Here is a 19,349-nt window from a genome sequence, read left to right on the forward strand (position 1 = left end):
TTGCTACTGAAGCTAGCTGTGTTTAAAAATTGAACAAATATCATAGCTGCCAGAGTGAGATTTGAATCACTCTGTCCAATTGTTAATCCAGGCCCTTTGGTTACTAGTCTGGTATCTTCACCTCTGAGCCAATATTTTATGATGATATAATTCCTGCAGCACTTGCAAAATATTTATGAATAATAAAACAAAGTATTTATTCATTGTCATAGTTTATAAAAAAACAAAACACATTTTGCATCAAACTAAATCTCAGGGATAAGATTAGAAAATGTTCCTAATTTCTAACAGCATAACGTTGATTTGTAAAGTTTTATTTTTGGAAAAAATAAAGCACTAATATCTGTGGATGAGTTCTGATGTGAAGCAATGCCCACAATAGATTATAGTTCTCTTAAAATGGTTCTGAGTTAAACATTCTTCACCTCTTCTTGCCTTATAGTGCACTATAATCTTTGTCCTTATCTCCTTTACATCCTCTGTGAACCTTCTAGCTATCTCTTGTTCCATTATCCCTTTCCCATTTATACTAGTGTTATTCATACATGTCCAAATATGTCCTGCTCCAATCATTTGTACTGTAAAAAAAAAAAGACTAAAGAGGAAAGGTAAATTACACCAAGCAGGTTGAGAGTTCAAAGGCAGCATTAGAGGGATTTGGGGATCAAGGTTTTAAGTTAGGATATATTATTGTACAGCTAGTGGAAAATAGATAACATCAAATTAATGTATTCAGAGGGGGAATTCTGAAAATGAAAAAGATACAGGGGATGTACGAAATTGGGAAGCAGTTCCAGATATCAGAATCAGGAATACTACATTGGAAAATTGTTTAACCTCAGTAAAGATCACTTGACATTTGGAACATTTGGGTCGTACTTTCCTCCTTGTGTATGGGTGTTATTCATTTTGAGAAAATGGAACCATTCGCATTCAATTTAATATCCAATGGCATCATGTCATCAGGATAAGGAAGTGTGGGAAGAGGAGGGACAAGTTTTGTCCAGTAATACCCCGGGATGGATTATCCACCACACTTGCCTTTCAACATGTTTCTTCCACCAGGTTTCTTGGGAAATGCATCTAGAGGTACCTTGAATCTATTTACATTACCAACTTTAACAACCGTGTTAACCCTGTTCTTATTGTTGGGATTGAACAGTTTGCCTAGTTTGCCTAACTTTTAGTGTCTGTATTGTGGTGTTTGTTAAGTTGACCTACTTCATCCATGGGTAATAAGAACATGTTGGTTGAAAGTGGATTCAAACTCTAGCTTCCAGCCAAGTATCTTTGGGGATGATGCTCAACTTCAGTGGGGAAGCAAGACGGCTGGTGGTGGATTATCCATATAGTACAGCCTGTCAATCATTCCACTGCCAGTGGCTAGTTCTTGACTGCAGTCCCCACATAAATTGTTTTTTACTGCTTTCTCATGCATGGCAACTGGGCAAACCTGTCATCTTAGTCAATAGGGGGAACATTCTATGACACTGCACATTATGGGAATCTAAACTACATAATAGAGTGACTGGATAAGGGGAGGGGGCTGGGGATGAAAATTGAATCTGGGAATATATTTGGAATCCTGAGGTGATGGCTGCCATCCAGACTCTCACCTCAGGGTGGCACTGGGATCATGGTGAAACCAGCAACGTTATACATAATCATATTTCCCTTGTTTGGTATCCTCATTAGTGCTCCGGTTGTACGCGGATTTCTCATCGGGATAGGTCCTCTTTACTGGAGCCATTTCTGTTTCATAGTGGGTGCTGGATTTGTAGCCAGACTTGTAGGTGTGACCTCGGCTTGGAGCCTTGTAGATGGTGGAATTATACCTGCATAAAAGAAGTATTGTTTAATGAGTGTATGAACATTCCTACTGATTTAGGAAGAGAAGTTGGCTGCTAAACCCTTCAAGCCCGCACTGTCATTTGATGAGATCATGTCGTTCTGATTGTGACCTCAATTATCCCTGCTGTCAGCAGGACCTTCTCTCATTGTCTCTCTTGAAGGTCCTGATATACAGTCTTGGAGATGTGCAGCACAGAAATAGGCTCTTCTGGCTATCGAGTTCATGTTGATCTCCAAGAGCCCCCTTACTTTAATCCTACATTTGTCTCATAGTCCCCACACTCCCATCAATTCACTTCTCCAACTCACTCACGTACTAAAGGAAATGTAGTTAATTTACAAGCCAATTGATCTACCAATTGCACCTTTTAGGGATGCGAGAGGAAACCAGAGCATCTGGGTAGAAACCTATGTGGTCACACGGAGAATGTGCAAACTTCACACAGACAGCACTGGATTGCTGGAGCTGTGAGTTAATAACTTTATAAACTGCATTATTGTGCTGTTCAGGTTATTATTAAATCCAATACATGACTACAGTGAAGGTCTTGCTTTATGTATGAGAAAACCCTCTTCTACCCAAATGTCTATGTCCTCTATGTGGAAATGAACTTTTCCCTCATGGGTGAGGCCAAATAAACGCATTTTATTAATACTCAGCTCATGATATAAACTAGAAAGAAACTCCTAGCTTTCATCCTTTTGGCATCCTCTAGTTATACCCAGTCCTGATGAAAAATAATGTGTAAGAACGAACTGCAGATATTGGTTTAAATTGAAGGTAGACACAAAATGTTGGAGCAACTCAGCGGGACAGGCAGCATCTCTGAAGAAGGGTCTCAATCCAAAATGTCACCTGTTGAAAAATAACTTGTCTATTTCCAACATTGTGTAAGTGCCAACTACTGCTCACTGCATCTTACCCCAATGCCATAAAATTTGGTATAGCATCAGTGAATTGTAGGATGAGTGTTTGAAAGCCTTCTATTAACTTGAATCTATTTAATAGTTTCTCCTTATCTCCCTACTTATTACATCCTCCATAATTTTGATGAATCTTCCTTTCATAAAATCTAGCTGACAGTACCCAAATGATTAACTATGACCTGAATTGTGGTCATAGTTTCTCTACCAGTTATGTCAGATTGTTTAACTTATAGTTACCTGTCTACCCCGCTTCCTCAAAAAATTGGGTTACATTTAGTAGCTTCCAAGTCACAAGATAAATCTGGTCAATGAAAACCCAATATTCACTACTACTGAAACCGATTCTCTTAAAATCCTGATGGGCCTGTCCCACTTAGGCGACTCTTTAGGGTGACTGCAGGAGACTATGCGGTCGCCACATGGTCGTCACATGTTCGCGGGTGGTTCCCGGGTAGCCGCCTTCATGGTCGTGAAGAGTTCCCACATTCTGGGAATTATGCTGCCATGGAAAGTAGCGAGAAATCATGTGCCTAGGTGCAGTGGTAGTGGGCTGCCAGGAGGTTGAAGGTTGTCGTAGGTTCTTGTAGGTTGTAGCCGGTGCTGACCGGTGAATTTCATTGGCTCATTGAGGAAAAAAACGTAAGCAGTAATTTTCAGAACCAAGGATAACCGACCGGCAATGTTAATGTCCGCAGAGCTTCACAGCCATGTATCTCTGGCTTCTTAAAAGTTGGCTCCACTCCTTCTCCCCCCTCTTTTAAAGGACTTGCATGACCCTTCCCGTACACTGTGCTTTCACCGTCTTAATTACAGTGCCAACCTTCCTGTTCATCGCATGCCATCAGACCCAGGTGGTTTGCTACTTTCCCTCACACTATATCTGCCGGACCCAGTAAACCTCTCTGGAATAAAATTTATTATCAAGACTTTTTCTTTCCTTTTAAGGAAGATCTTACATTAATTTTATCATTACCAGTGGATGTAATTTTCAAAACTTCTTATAAATTTGAACTCCAACAGTGGGCATCCTAATGACTTCAGTTTCTCCAGTCCCTTCTCAGAAGAGAAACCTTAAATCCAGGTTGTTTATTTCCTCTGGGTGGTCTCGATACTAGTGATGTGTTTTGGAAACAGATCCTTATTATGACCACAGACACATATAATGATGTGTTTTGATTTAGCATTATCGAACCTCAAGGCTAAGGTACACATTACAGGACACTGTCGGAGTTCAGAGGAGGAGACCAGAGGTTGAGGGAGAGATTTTGAATCATGAGATGACTTAGGCTGTTCCAATGGTCTGGAGTGCACCATTTTCTGAAGATAGTGGGTGAGGAAGAATGGGAGAAACAGTAATTGGAGAATGAAGGAGGAGCATGAGACGACACTGACAATGCAAGGGTATAAATTTTAAAAATCCTTTAAGAGCAATTCTTAGTTGAATTTTGATATTTTGTTCTTAGTATAAGCTGAGTAAAGAAACTTGAAATAAGAGACAGAGAATATGGAATGCAGGTTATTTTAAAGAATGGGTTTAACTTTGCACTCATAGTATATAACCTTTAAGCAGAATGGAGGCTATGTATTAAATGGAGGTCATTGAGCTCTCGTGCGTTATAGATTAAAGTGATGATTAATGTAAATGCCCATGGATTTCCCTCCAGTTGCTCATTTACTCACCGAGTCTCTTCGGGTACCATTCCTTTACAGGCAATGCACATCACGATTCCACCGACTAGGAGCAAACCTCCAGATACCCAACCCACAAACAAGGCAGAACCAAACGTATACCTGTGAGGAATAATGCTCTTATCAGTCCAAAACATGACATCAGCAACAGCCACACTACCCTATTAATGCAATTCAAACAATACAATTATGGATAATTGGTTTATTTATGTTAAAAGTAGAAAATGAGCAAGGTTTGCACGTTAAGTTGAAATTTCATTATTTTTCAAAATGTTTCAATTCAGTTTACAGCCCACAATAATGACTCTTTGCAATCTGCAGAGAACCAAACTTAATTATTGCAACCCAGATCCTATTGTATCAAGTCTAGAACCAGTGGTTTCATTTTCAAATAATTATATATCCAGCAGTATTGCCTGTGAGTTGATCAACACAGCATTGATTGCTTGCATTCATACATTTAACCACCTTATTCAGGAATTAGATGGAGAGCTGACTTTGCAACACCAAAAAATAACTATGGTCCACAGGAAGAACCGATGATATTGCCTCAATCCATAATTTCCTATTGCTTCTGAGTGTGTGGTAAATTAATCTGGGCTGCACTGTCGAAATGTATTCTTCTGAACGTGATGTTAATCCACAGCCTCATCTCCCCTTCTGATGAATCTGCGGGATCCTATAAGAATACTAGCATTAGGTGGACTGGGGGCGGAAGGTGGGGATTTTCCATTATTTGGGAAAATACTTATCCTTTAACTGATGTCACCAAAAAATAAAACATTCATCTCCTGCAGCTTGTGGGAGTTACAGTAAAAATCCAATAATCCAGCATTTGATTGTTCAGACATTCTAATAGTTTGGAATGTGAGCTGGAGTGCCTATCTCTTTACTGCTACCTGTACAATGTCTGTGTTGACTGGAAATTTTATTATACCTCTGTGTAACATGCTAAAACAGTGAAATAAAAGTGCACTTGGGTATTAATAGCAGTAACATCCAATAGTCCAGAAAATCTGCCAGTCCATGACTACTAAAGTCTCAGGAGTGCTGGATTATTGGAATATTATGTATCTTATATTCTTACATATTTTGGGGGAACTTCAAGTTGCTGAAGATTAACATAAAAGCTAGAGAAAGCGAACAAAATGGTCCATGTAACTAAATTACATTTCATGGGTTGAATTGTTAAACCCTACCTCTGCCTAGCTGGTCCCTGAGACCCGAGCATTGATGTGTTACTCATCCAGAAGTTAGTCACCAACATATTTGCGTAGATTGATACACCAGCTACGCAGCAGACTCCTGTGCAGGTGGAAACAAGAGGTGTTAGTCAAACGGAGAACTGAAGTGAACATTTATGAATTACTGATCAGACATCAGACAGAGTATTGTGCCCACTTCTGGGACTAGGCTTTGGGAAGAGTGGCATAGATGCAGAAATTTACACGAGATAAGGCACTTTATTTGGGTGCAGGTGCTAGAGAAGATGGGATTGTTCTCCTCAGCATTGAGTAGGGGAACGGGAGATATCTCCTATCTAGAGAGCCAGTAACCCAAGATTTAAAGTAACTGGCAAATACCCATTAACATTTATTTATATATATTTCCACTTTCTCTTAAATATTTAATATGGTATAATATTGAAAATCTAATCCAAGTGGAATTGTTTGTTCTTTAAGCTAGAGATGATTTTTGAAACTCCTGGAGTCATACAACACAGAAACAGGCCCCTTGGTCCAATTCATCCAAGCTGACCAAGATGCCCCATTGATGCTAGTCCTATTTAGATGCCCCATCTAAGTTAAGCCTAAGCTAGTCTCATGTCTGGCTCATATTTCCACAAAGTATTTCCTATCCAGATTACATTTTGTGCTCATTGAAGTGTACGCTGCGCTGACAGCCCTGGGGGAGTCTATTTCTGTTGGCCAATGCATAGATGCACTGTAGTCAGTTCCATGCTGGGTCCCAGCAGAGCAAATCCCATCAGCCCTACCTCGTACTTCCCCAACTACCCAATAAATCTGGCTGCACCCTACCTGCAACGATGAACAGGATTCCAGAGGTGAGTGTGAGGTTGGCCTTGGCAGTATCTTCCATGGTTCCCAGTCGAATACACTTGAGTGCCAGGATGGAGACCATAGAGCCGATCAACGAGAGAACGATGGAGACAATCATCAGAGCCCGGATAGCTTGGAATGTGGCTGTCAGCAGAGAATACTGGTGTGAGCACAATAACCAGAATACTTCAAACCTAACCACATAGCTGAGGCGCCTAAGACCAGAGAGCATACTGTAGGTTTAGGATGAAAAAGTAGGAGGTTCAGATTATATTTCATCCACAAAGTGGTTAGAATCTGTAATATACTGACTGAGAAAGTAGTGACTGCAGAGACACTTAAAACATGAGCACTGGAATAACTAAAGTGTAGAAGACAATAGAACAAGTGCTGATAAATGGGATTAGTGGTCTCAACCTGAAACGTCACCTATTCCTTCGCACCATAGATGCTGCCTCACTTGCTGAGTTTCTCCAGCATTTGTGTCTACCAATGGGATTAGTGTACATTGGTTTTGATGGTTGGCATGGATTGTGAGCCTTTTTCTGTACTTTTTGACTTTATGGCCTGCTGGTTACCTGGCCAATTGAATCTGCCAAATACTTAACAAGGTGAGCAATACGGATGAAATAAATGATAGAGAGATGAAACTAAACATTGTACTCTGCTATACTCAAGTTGCAAAGCATGTCACAGATACCTGGACTATTCTGTTTCTCTTGTACAATATCCATCTTCACTCTTGCTCTACAAGGATCTTGTGGGTGAAACCAATTTCCCTACGATTGTTCGGCCCTGAAGGCTAGATTTGATACACGAGCTCTGCTGCATTAGCTGATCTCTGGAGAACAGTAATGTCGTTCAAAATCTGTCCTTTTATCAGGCAAGCAGTAGTAATCAGTGTGGGCTTTTGCTGCTGATCATCACCCTGTAACCATTGGAAACATGGCCGAGGAGATCGAACTACATAGCTTGACACCATTGGTCGGTCACAATTTGACCGGTAACCATGGTTGGTAACCATGTTCCATGTGGAGCAGGGCAGATAATCTTCATGGAATGTTGACAATCAGGAAATATTGGGAGCGAATTGTGGGGTTTGAAAAGGGAGAGTGTACAAAAACCCTACCAAGTGAGTGACTTTTCCTAAACCAGACATTCACTTTTGAAAGGGAATCGTTTTGATGATTAGGCGGTGGTAGTGATTTTGTAGAAACACTGTTATTTCCCTGCTGCTCTTCAAATCCAACATAACCTAAACCAGGGGCTTATTTTGCAGTTTCCAGAAGATCACAGAAATCCCAACAACTGGTACTACGGCAACAAGTTGCCATCATCTTGGTGCACCCTCCTAATGGGGTAACTATTATTAAAACAAGCAGTTCCCCTTGTACTTCCTTATCACATTGTTCTCAAGGACATGGCGTATAATTGAATTATAAATATTCAGGGCACAGAAAGAAGCCTTCAGACATTTGTATTAATGCAGACCTGATATGGAGCTTTTTGGGTTATTCGAGTTTAGGTTTATTATTGTCACCAGTTTCCAGCACTTCATATCAATTCAGGTACCTCTTAAATGTTATGAGGATTAGTTTTTACCTGCACCACTCTTTCAGGCAATGGGTTTCGGACTCCCATCACCTTTGGGTTTTATTTTTTATCAACTTCCCGCTAATCTTTCTACTAGTGAACTCAAATTGACGTCCTGCTATAATCAATATATTTGTGAAAGGAAATTGATTCTGCCTGTTCAGTCTCTCTGGGTTGCTTGGAATTGAATGTATCTTAATTAAAACCTGCCTCACTCCTTTGCCCCAAAGAAAGCAATGTAGCAACAATTGTGTAAGTGTTCATTGGCTTGTTTTGTGTTTTGCTAATATTAAGCAATAGATTATGGGCTGCAATACTAATCGTGGCAATGTTACCCGATGGGCAGGAGCCAACACGAATGGATAGCGGAGAGCAAAGAATCATTGAACGTGCTACTGTTGCTCATGGAATGCATCCTTAAGAAAACTCCTCATTCATATGTTCCACAACCCTGACCCATCATCTCTCAATAATTTGAGCAGAATTTTTAAAATATAGTAGGAGAATGAAAGTTGTTGTTGGAACCTGGGAATCCTTGTTGCACGAATCTCTGATAGCTAACATTTGGGTTTGTCGAAGTGCTGGGCCCTGAGCATATCATTAGAGATGTGTACACTCAGGAATTTGAAGATGTTGACTCTCTCCATTGCTGCTCCACCAATTGATTCAGGTGCACGCTCCCTTTGCTTCCCCTTCCTGAAGTTATCAATCGGGTCCTTGGTCTTGCTGTCGTTGAGAGCAAGATTATCGTTCTGGCACCACTCAAGCAGATTATCGATCTCCCCCCTGAACTCTGACTCGTCGTTACTCATTATTTGTCCAACAATGGTGGTATTTTCGGTGAATTTAAAGACAGAATTGGGCTACACAGTTGTGGGCATGGAGAGAGTAGAACAGGGGAATGAGCACACAGGCCTTTGGTCCCCTTGTGCTGATGGTTAGCAAGGAGACCAACCACCCTATCTCCCTCCTCCTCATTTCCCTCAACCTCCTCCCCTCCCTCCCATTCCCTGCCCCAGCACCTACCCAGACCATAGGCCTGGTTCTCGTACTCGGGCTGGCCCTGGCAGTAGGCCAGCCGTCAGCTCGGTCGCCGCTTGGGCTGTGGTCCAGGCCCCGACTATATCTCTGGGCTCGTCCCTGAACCCGGACCCAGGCTGGTCCTTGGTTCCACCGGTAGCTTCTTTCTTGGTTCCGGTCACGGCCCCATCCCAAGCCCCTCACTCCAGCTCCAGCACCAGGCTCGGCTCCATCCCAGGCCCAGGCCCAGACCCGAGCGAGATCCTTGGCGGGCGTGGACTCGAGGACTGCGACTGGGCCAGGCAAAAGGGGGGGGGGGTTCCAGAACATTCCAGCCAGGCAGCCCCACCCCCTGCAAAGAGCTGGAGTGTCCCGCCCTGCCGTGTGAGTGCATTGTGATGTCATTCAGATTTTTGTTTACCGAATGTCGGTGAGTTTGGGCTATTTTTTAAAATTTCAAGGATCAATAACTTCGGTAATATAGGTGGAAATGTGACGGGAAGATGTTTATCGCCTCCACGGGAAAAAAGTGAGTAGAATGTGTGAAAATGGGAAGGCTGTGGCCTAGCGTTTGGAAGGAAATACGAATTATCCAGATTGTGCCCAGATGACACACATATATACATACATACAAACAAGAGAAGAGTTTTAGTAATATAGATAGATAATGGTGTTGAACGCCTCACTGTAGTAGGTGAACAACAGGCTGTGAACAACAGTCGATGAACAAAAGACCTGTTGTCCAATTGGTCCGGTATGGAACAGAGAACCAACATGATTACACTGTCAATATGCTGTTTTGTAGACAAATTCAAGTGGGTCCAGATCATTACTGAGCACGAGTTGATTTGTGTCACAATCAACTTTGTGGAGCTCTTCATCATTACAAATGTGAATGCCACCGGTCGGTAGTTTTTGAGGCTCTTCGTGGTCACCTGTGTTATGTGGATGTTATTATATGTGGGGACCTCAGACCGCAGCAGTGAGGTTGAAGATGTCCACATTGGCTACATAGTTTGTCAGCACAAGTTTTGAGAATGCAGCCAGGTACAACATCAGGGTTGGATGCTTTCCTAGGGTACACCCTCAAGAAGCATCTTCTGAAGTCGGTCTCAGGGAATGAGAACACAGTGTCGTCAGGGGCTGTGAGAGGAGCAGGAGTTGGACAAGATCACCATGTCCGAGTAGCAAAAAGAGTTTACCATGAGGCATGTGCCACCACCACCTCTCCCTTTTCTTGATGACACTGTCCGGGCCATACAATGGATCGAGAAACCTTCGGGCTGGGGGCCTGAATTTAGAGAACTGGGAATGTCTCTACAAAACAGTGTAGGCAGCTTTCCTTCATGTCCCTTTGTTAAAGCAGACTTGTCCTTAAGTCCTCAACTTTATTTTCTAGGGAGTGTATGTTGGCCAAGAAGATACTTGAGCTGGGGTGTGGGGCTTTGAAGGCTCAGACTTGGAGGCCGCTCTACGATTTCTCCATGCGATTAACCCACGCTTCCAGCATGGACTGTGCCTGCCGGATGAACTTAAGATCGCTAATTAATTTAAACAATCTAGAAACCTGTTATATACAGCACCAATTTGTGTTGTTTTTCAATGCAATAGGTGATTAAAATGGGCGTATTTAAGATTAACCTGCCCAGCTGTTGTCAAAATGTCATTGAATTCTGGCCATTAACAAAAAACAGAGGTCAATGAATCTTTGGATTGCTGTACCACAGGGATGTGGAGGCTACTTACATCCAATGGATAGATGTTAGATATTGAAAATAATGAAGAGATATTTAGTAGGTGTAGGAAACTTTCGCTAAGGTGAAAGATCAGACATAACCTTACTGATTGGTTGAGCAGGTATGTGTGGTCAAATGGCCTACTCTTGTTTCTATTTCTTATGCTTGTGAAAGTGCTGGTGTCTGGGAGTTCCAGGATTTAAACCCAGTGTTAATGATATATTTCCAAATCAGGATAGTATGCAGCTTGGAGTACCTGTAGGTGGTTGTGTTCCGTTATGTCTACTTAGTGATAGATGTAGTGGGTATGAGGGATTCTGTCAATGTATCCTGGGAGATTTACTGCAGTGTATTTGATCAAAATTGAGCACAGATGGTGAAGATTATGAATGTTTACATGGTGGTTGGGTCCCAATCCTTGATGCCTCACATGATCACATGCTGTTTTGTATCAGGGGCAGTCACCTCTTTTCTGGAATTCAGGTCCTTGGTCCATGTTTGGACCAAGGTACGGATGAGGTCTGGAGACATGTGGGCCTGGAGTTGTCGAGCAGGTTATGGGGGAATAGGTGCCATCTTGGAAACACTTTCAATTACACTATCCACCACGTTGCAGATGATTGAGAGAAGACTGAGTGAACAATAATTGGTTTTGTTTAAATGGGACATCCCTGGATAATTATTCACGCTGAACTGGGATAAATTGTTGCTGTGATGATGATTATTTATTAATTCTAAGTTAATTGCAGGAACTACTGTGGTTTAATGCATCCAAATAAGTTTAGTTTTTTACAGGTAGCGCCATGAGAGATGTACTTCTCATGATCAAATATTGGGTGCATGCCAGTATTGTATCTGTACTGAAAACAGTTGTAATGGAGTCACAGCTGCTACTAGAGTATAGATTTATTGGCAGTCAGTCCCATTAATTCCTCCAATACCATTTTTCTTTGCTGTACATGGTCATACAAATATACAAACTAGGAACAGGAATTGGCCACAGATCGTTATGTCTGCTTCACAGCCATTAAGATCATGAGTTGTGACCTTAACTCTGAATTCTTGTCACTTTTCACACCCGTATGCTTCAGGAATCTGTCCATCTCTCTTTTAGAAATGTTCAATGATTCTGCTTCTACTGGCCTTTGAGGAAGAGTTCCAAAGGCTCATGACCCTTAGAGATTTTATACTTTACTTTAGGCTTTAGTGATACAGTGTGGAAACGGGCCCTTCTGCCCATCAAGTCCGCAGACCATGCGATCACTTCACACACAAGTTCTATCCTACAAACTAGGGACAAATAAATAATCTTTACAGAAGCCAATCAACCTACAAATCTATGTCATTTGAGTGTGGGAACCATCGATCGCACATTTACATTAACCCTACTTTAATTCAATTCCAATCATATTTATACATCTGTTCCATACTTGTTTAGATACTGTTCCTTCAGTCAATTTAATTTTGATAAGTAACATATTTACAGCCTCAGTCAGTGCATCTGTGTGTGATTTCCACAGCTTAACAATTCTCTGCTGAATTACTTTGGCTTGGTAACTTAAAGATTATGGATCTTGACTCAGAATCCTACAGATCTGCTTTTCCATTGCCTTTTAGCAAATTGTGAAAGCAAATTCAACACATTTTGATCATTTTTGTTCTCCAAGGAAAGGACTGTGAAAAAGTGAAAAATACTGGATTGCTGTTTAAAAACCCAACTGGTTCACTATTGCGCTTTCAGTAAGGAAAGTTACTTTATTTACCAAGCTGGGCTTAAACGTATGATTGATACAAAGCTAAGTGGAAATTAATAATAAATGCAGCTTAGCTAATGTTACCTTAACCTGAGAGGAATTACATATATTTATGCAGCCTCTTGTTCTCCACTTCTTGTACTAATCTCCTCCCCATGTTACCTTATGGATTCTTCATATAATATATTTTTGCATCGTAATATTAATGGTATGTCGATCTTTTGGAGAGATCTGTTGCATTTTTTGTAGAGTTTGCCAAGGTCATGGTGGATTTGTTGCTATTGTAGTGTTACAGTATTAGTGAGTTGTGTTTGATTATCAGTGAATTTGGACGAGTATTAGTGTTTCGAGTACGAGTACAGGGACGAGTACGAGTATTAGTATCACAGTTTCAAATGTTTTTTTTCTTGTATTAGATTTAATAGTATCAGGTCACAGTATTAACGAATACCATGTTAGAGAATGTCACAAATGATAGGAATTGTCACATTATTGGGATCTGTCACTGTATCAGAGTCTGTCACAGTATAGGGGTACATTAGCTTAGGGGTACATAGGGGTATGTCACAGAATGGAGTCTATCACTTTATTGAAATATGTCACATTACTGGGTTCTGTCATATTATCGGTGGCTTTGTCTAGTATCGGATCATGTTTGTAGTATTGGCGTGGTTTGCAACACGGCCAGAGTCTGAGACGATATTGCTGGTGTATATTGTAATTTTTGGCGAGGTATATTACGGGACATGTCACTTTTGATGGTGTTTCATTTCCCTGCAAAATGTTATTTCTTCATGTATCACTCACAGTTAAGCACCTTGAGTAGGAGGGTTGGAGACAGCAAGCAAGTTGATAAAGCCGAGATCCAGTATCTGAAACGTGGACTTAATACGCAGGAGCAAATATTAAGCTGAGACTTGAGGCACACACGATAGAATGCCACATCGCACATAACTTCAAACTAATGCTTTTCATAGATATAATCACAGAATTGTTAAGGTACAGAAGGAAGCCGCTCGTCCCATTGAGTTTGTGGATCTCCTGTTTCATCCACCTTACACACAATGAGTTCCAGCTCACAGACAAAGTGTAAAAATATATAATTATATTCCCTCTAGTATATTTCGCTCAGATTTTTAAAATCTGTGCCTCCTGATCTTGAACCATCTGCTTAGAAGAATATCTTCTCTTCATTAATCTAAACAATCATATTATAAACCTCAACAAATTTCTTCTCAACCTTCCTTCCTTCCTCCAAGGAGAACCCTCTCAGATTCTCCACTTTGCTGAATTCAAGGCTGAGGGAATGGAAGGACAATCCTGCAGCAGAAAGGCAGCCGTGGCTTCTGACTTGGAAAGTTAGAGGTTCCCAGAAATGAGCACATAATCTTGTTTGAAGATCTGAAGAAGGGTCTCGACCCGAAACGTCACCCATTCCTTTGCTCCATAGATGCTGCCTCACCCGCTGAGTTTTTCCAGCATTTTTTTTATCTCCTGTCGATTTTTCCTGCATCTGCAGTTCCTTCTTAAACATAATCTTGATGGACACTTCAATGCAGTACTGTGGAAATTATGCATTTTGGAGATGACATTGAGATGAGATTTAGACCAAAATGACATCCATCCTTTTCAAGTAGACGTATGCCCCTGTCCCACTTAAGAAACCTGAACGGAAACCCCTGGAGACTTTGCGCCCCACCCAATGTTTCCGTGCGGTTCCCGGAGGTTTTTGTCAGTCTCCCTACCTGCGTTCACTACCTGCAACCTCCGACAACCACCTGCAACCTCCGGGAACTGCACGGAAACCTTGGGTGGGGCGCAAAGTCTCCAGAGGTTTCCATTCAGGTTTCCTAAGTGGGACCGGGGCATTACCTATCAGTTGGCACTTGCTAAAGACCAGTCTTCCAGCAGCCGGGTTGATTGCATTCATGGAGAAACCATGTAATTTGTTGAACAAATAACTATCACGTATTGAAGCTGAAGTCCCTCATACCTAACCATTCTTGTCCATCCCGCCGCACCCTGCCTGGGACCTTCACATTCTTTCTAGGTGTGGTGACGAGAAATGGGGGTGGAAGATTGCAACTTTCACGTGGTCCGCCCTGTTTCGACGAATGCAATCAACCCGGCGTGCACAATCAAATAAAATCAAATAGAACAAGTTGTCCTACAACTTTAGGCTGTGCCCGCCATATGCAAGAAGAAGACTAGAAATGGACGTAACATTCCAGTTGTAGCCAACAATCTTTTATACAACTGTAACCTGAACTCTTAAGTTGACAAATACTGCAATTCCATATGCTTCATAGACCACTCTTTGAACATGCCATTCCACTTTCAAGGATTTCTGCTCATACACAACAATATTCCTCATTTGCTCCACTTCCCTAAGTACTGTGTCACGTACTCATCATCCCATAGCCAAAGTGAATCACTTTATAATTCTCTGTGTTAAATTTAATCTACTTGCTTGCTCATTCACCAGCTATTGCTGCCTAACTGCATTATATTCCTATTCTCCGCACTAATTACCCCACTTCCCAGCTTTATGCTGCACAGTGGGGAGTAGAAATCTTGAACTCTTCCCACAATCAAATTGTTAGGCTGAGGTCCCACATTGACCTTCATTGCCTCGGTAAATTAGCGCTCCCATTGAAGCCCTTCCCTAATTATTTGAACTCGCTCATTAAAACCCAATTAAAATTTTCTAAACGGAGTAATAGATTTTTACTTGACAGACTATGAAGGATATGGAACCAGGACAATAAGATGGAATTAAGACACTCATGATTTAAAATGTGTGCGGAATAGGCTCACGGGCCTATTAGCCTTCAGATGTTTCCCTGTATTTTTCTCACTTTGCAAGATTAACAATTGTCCGATGAAAAGTTCCACCATATACAAACAGGTAAAGAAAAAACATTTACTCATATCATTCATATAATCAAACTGTCCCAATCCTTTTACAGCCAATGAAATACTTTAGAAACGTCGTTACGGTTGCGGTGTAAGAGAGAGGTCTCACGGCAGCACCGAGTTATTTGTTCAACAAATTACATGGTTTCTCCATGAAGTACAATGGCTACTGGAAGAACTCACTGGTCTGTAGCAAGTGCCAACTGATAGGTCTACTTGAAAAGGATGGATATAATTTTGGTCTAAATCTCGTCCCAATGTCACCTCCAAAATGCATCATTTCCACAGTACTGCATTGAAGTGTCTAACAAGATTCTGTACTCATTTCTGGGAACCTCTAACTTTTCAATTCAGAAGCCACAGCTTCCTTTCTGCAGCAGGATTGTCCTTCTATTCACTCAACCTTGAATTCAGCAAAGATTACTGCTCAAAACTCCATAACAGCCTATTTAACTTCCTCAGTGAAGCCCAACTCCATTATACATTCACTTCTCCATCAAACCCATCCCTTGAATAGAGTAACACACCCACAAAGCCCGTCCTTTCAGTACATAACTCCCACATTGACCTTCATGGCTTGAGTACATTAGCACTCCCATCGAAACCCTTCGCTAAATATTTGAACCCACCCATCGAAACCCAATCATGAGTACAGTTGGCCTCTCCTGTAAACGTATCACTTGCACCTTAGCTACCCCATCAAAGCCCCACCCTTGAGTAAGTTAACACTCTTATCAACAGTCAACCACTAAGTCCATTAATTCCTCCTCTACAAAAACGAATTTGCTAACCTTTCCCTAGAAGCCATTTTGCTGTTGAAGTCTAATGCTCTTCTGTCCTCTGTCCATTAACCTTCTAATTTGGGCATCTAATGCTATTTTAAAATAAAACTGATTAGTAAGCAGCTAAATTTGCCTTGTTCATTATGGCAGATACCTCTTGCAAATATATTTTAGCAAAATAAATAAGTGAAAGAACAGTGTCAGTTTATCACTAAAGGGATTTTTGAAAACATTTTCTGCCTTTCAGATAACAAAAATGAATTCAGAGTGTTGCAAGTACAACTTGCAGGGGAAAGGTAGTTTGAGAAAAGCAGTCACTGCCTTTGAGACAGTCCTCTTGAATGCCACCCTAATCATTCTCCTGACGTGTTCTTACCTGGAAGCCCGAGAACGGTAAAGAAGGGGCGACATTCTGTGAAGCCCGACGTCTGCTGTACGCAGGTTTTCCACAGTCCCATGTAGTTGTAAACCGATGTCACCAGATCCTGGCCCAAATCCTGAGTGCTCCACATGTTCAGGGCAGTGGCCACGATGGTGCCGACAAAGCCAAGAGAGGCAACGGTAAAGCCCAGGCACTGGCACATTGTGGTAGCCATGGTCGTCCTCTCAGCAACCGGCGGATCCCACACGTCTGAGCTGCTGGTCTACCGTCGATCAAATAACCTAGCCCCTTGCGTCCGTCAAAGACGTAGCTTTTGTGACTGAAACTTATCAGCGTCAAATTGGTGAGTCACGTATTTACTTAAATTGTTTTCATTAGGTGAACGGTGAAACAGACCAGTACTTCCATTCCCTTTCATCTTTTCTTTTGTTATAAGAAATCCCCTCCATTTTCATCTCCTCCTACTTACATTAATTTTGTCTCATACAGAGCCTATGATATATTATCGACTGAACTTTTGCACCCAGTTAGAATTGTGTACGTTCCAATCCCACTCTAGAGAAAAAAAAATCCAGGCTAATATTCCAGTGTAGTACAAAGGAGATGTTACAATATCGGACTGACCAGTGGGTCAATAGTCTTTTTGTCTGCACACACACTTGTTTAGATCCAACAAACAAATATAATCTAACCAATTATCTCACAGATGTTATTTTCCTTAATTAATGTCTTAGCGGCATGTAGTCATTGGTGGCATGATCAACACTCATTCTCCTTTCCAGGGGAATTAAGGGCTATGGGGATCCTGCACTGGGAAGGCATTGGGTGTATTAGCCATGATAATATTGAATGACGGGGCAGGCTTGAGGGGCCTGGTGGCCAACTTCTGCTCCTATTCTCTTATGTTGTTGTATCCTTAACTTCCACTGTAAAAACATACTTTTGTTTGTGTCGTGTAAGTGCTCCCATGGCGTTTTTAAGTAGGGAAATTGACAGTCATCTAATATTACCAGCCCATCCCATTGTGTCCTCCTCCTCCCATTCTATCCAGCCATTTTGGTACTTATCCATTTCTTTGTGCTCATCATACTATTGTGTCCAAGCATATATTCGTTGCTCAACCATCTTCTTAGGTTGAGCTGTCTCATTGTATGAAGTTCTTTTCTCAAACTTGACTATTCCATTGCACCCAGACATGTTCTTACACATCCCATTCTGCCTAAATATCCTATGCGTTTAATTGACCTCACCATCCCATACCATCTCATTGTGTACATTGAGTTCATTAGTGTCACGCCCACTATGCACAAATCTCTATTACATCTATTCATTCTTTGTCTTCCAGAACTCTTCATGGAATTGGGACTTCCTTGACCCTTTTAATTTTGCTGCATTTGGATGTCATATTGTCACAACAGAACATAGAACAGTATAGACAGTATTCTGTCCAGCCCATTCACTCTATTATCTGAATACAACCACTCATGTCATTTTATTCATTCACTATGTTGCACCGGACCTACCCACCTTATTTTATCCAGTGACACAAATAGGTAGAATGGCAAAGAAGATGTTTGGTGTGCGTGCCTTTAACGGTTGGGACATTGAGTGTAAGAGTCAGCTTTATAATACTTTGGCTAGATTACATTTGGAATATTGTGTGCAGTACAGATCGCCCCGTTACAGGATGCAATATGATTTGTGGATGCTTTTGTGAGGGTGCAGAAGAGTGTTCCCAGGGTGCTACTTGGATTAGAGAGTATTAGCTATAAGGAGAGGTTGGACAAACTTGGATTGTTTTCTCTGGAGCATCTCTGGAGTTTGAGAAGATACCTGATGGAAGTTTATAAAATTATGAGCGACGTAGATAAGTTAGAATATCCAGAGTGGCAAGATTAAATACTAGAGGACATAGCTATATGGTGAGAGAGGCAAAGTAAAAATGAGGTGTGGGAGGAGGTTTTTTACAGAGAGATTGGTGGGTGCCTTAAATGGTGTTAGGGGTCTATTTGATAGGCACATGCATACATCTTCTTTATCATTCTATCTATTTGTATCGCTGGATAAAATAAGGTGGATAGGTCCAGTGCAATGTAGTGAATGAATAAAATGACATGGCTGGAGAGATATTGAAATGAATTGAATACTTTATTGTCACATGTGACAAGTCATAGTGAAATTATTTGCTTGCAAACCCAAGGTATGTACGTAGTTGTTGCAAAGGTCGCTGACAAAGTCACAAAGTATCCGTGCCAGGTCCCCTTTTGTTCTCCCCCCACCCCACAGCCGGATCCTCCATTGTTCATTGTGCTTCCCCCCCCCCCCTCCCACACCAGGTCCTCCTTTGTTCCTTCCCCCAGCAGCTGCGTCCTCATCCTTCGGTCGGGCATCCCCCTCATTGACCCACGTGGCGTCTCGTGGCCAATATTGCAGTGGTTCCCAGTCGTTGTGAAGTGAGGAGTCGACAGAGCCCGGGCTCTGTTTCCCGGTGGCTCTATAAAGACCCCTCCTGTTCCAGTGTGTCCAGCAGCGTCTGCTCTCAACCGGACGGGAGAATAGAAGCAAAAATCGGACTTGCTGCAAGTTCAAATGCGGGATTTGACACCCATCATTATTCCGTTAGCATTACAGAAGACGCC

The 19,349-nt window shown here is 41.7% G+C and overlaps 2 protein-coding genes across 5 annotated transcripts in view; one reads left to right on the forward strand and one right to left on the reverse strand.

The window, feature by feature from the left end:
* The window catches only part of dzip1l (DAZ interacting zinc finger protein 1-like), a 117,158-nt gene that overhangs the window by 79,099 nt on the left and 18,710 nt on the right, over nucleotides 1–19,349 (forward strand). The gene's annotated exons all lie outside the window — the stretch shown is intronic.
* On the reverse strand, nucleotides 33–18,409 carry LOC129703493 (claudin-18-like). The gene is made up of 5 exons (XM_055646019.1): nucleotides 16,705–18,409; nucleotides 6,507–6,671; nucleotides 5,710–5,772; nucleotides 5,405–5,418; nucleotides 33–4,628 (listed from the first exon to the last, which is right to left on the reverse strand). Exons 1-5 carry the CDS (start codon nucleotides 16,922–16,924, stop codon nucleotides 4,455–4,457), a joined length of 636 nt encoding a protein of 211 aa, XP_055501994.1. The 5' UTR covers nucleotides 16,925–18,409; the 3' UTR covers nucleotides 33–4,454.

Source organism: Leucoraja erinacea, chromosome 14, assembly GCF_028641065.1.
Source record: "Leucoraja erinacea ecotype New England chromosome 14, Leri_hhj_1, whole genome shotgun sequence".
Taxonomy (NCBI): domain Eukaryota; kingdom Metazoa; phylum Chordata; class Chondrichthyes; order Rajiformes; family Rajidae; genus Leucoraja; species Leucoraja erinaceus.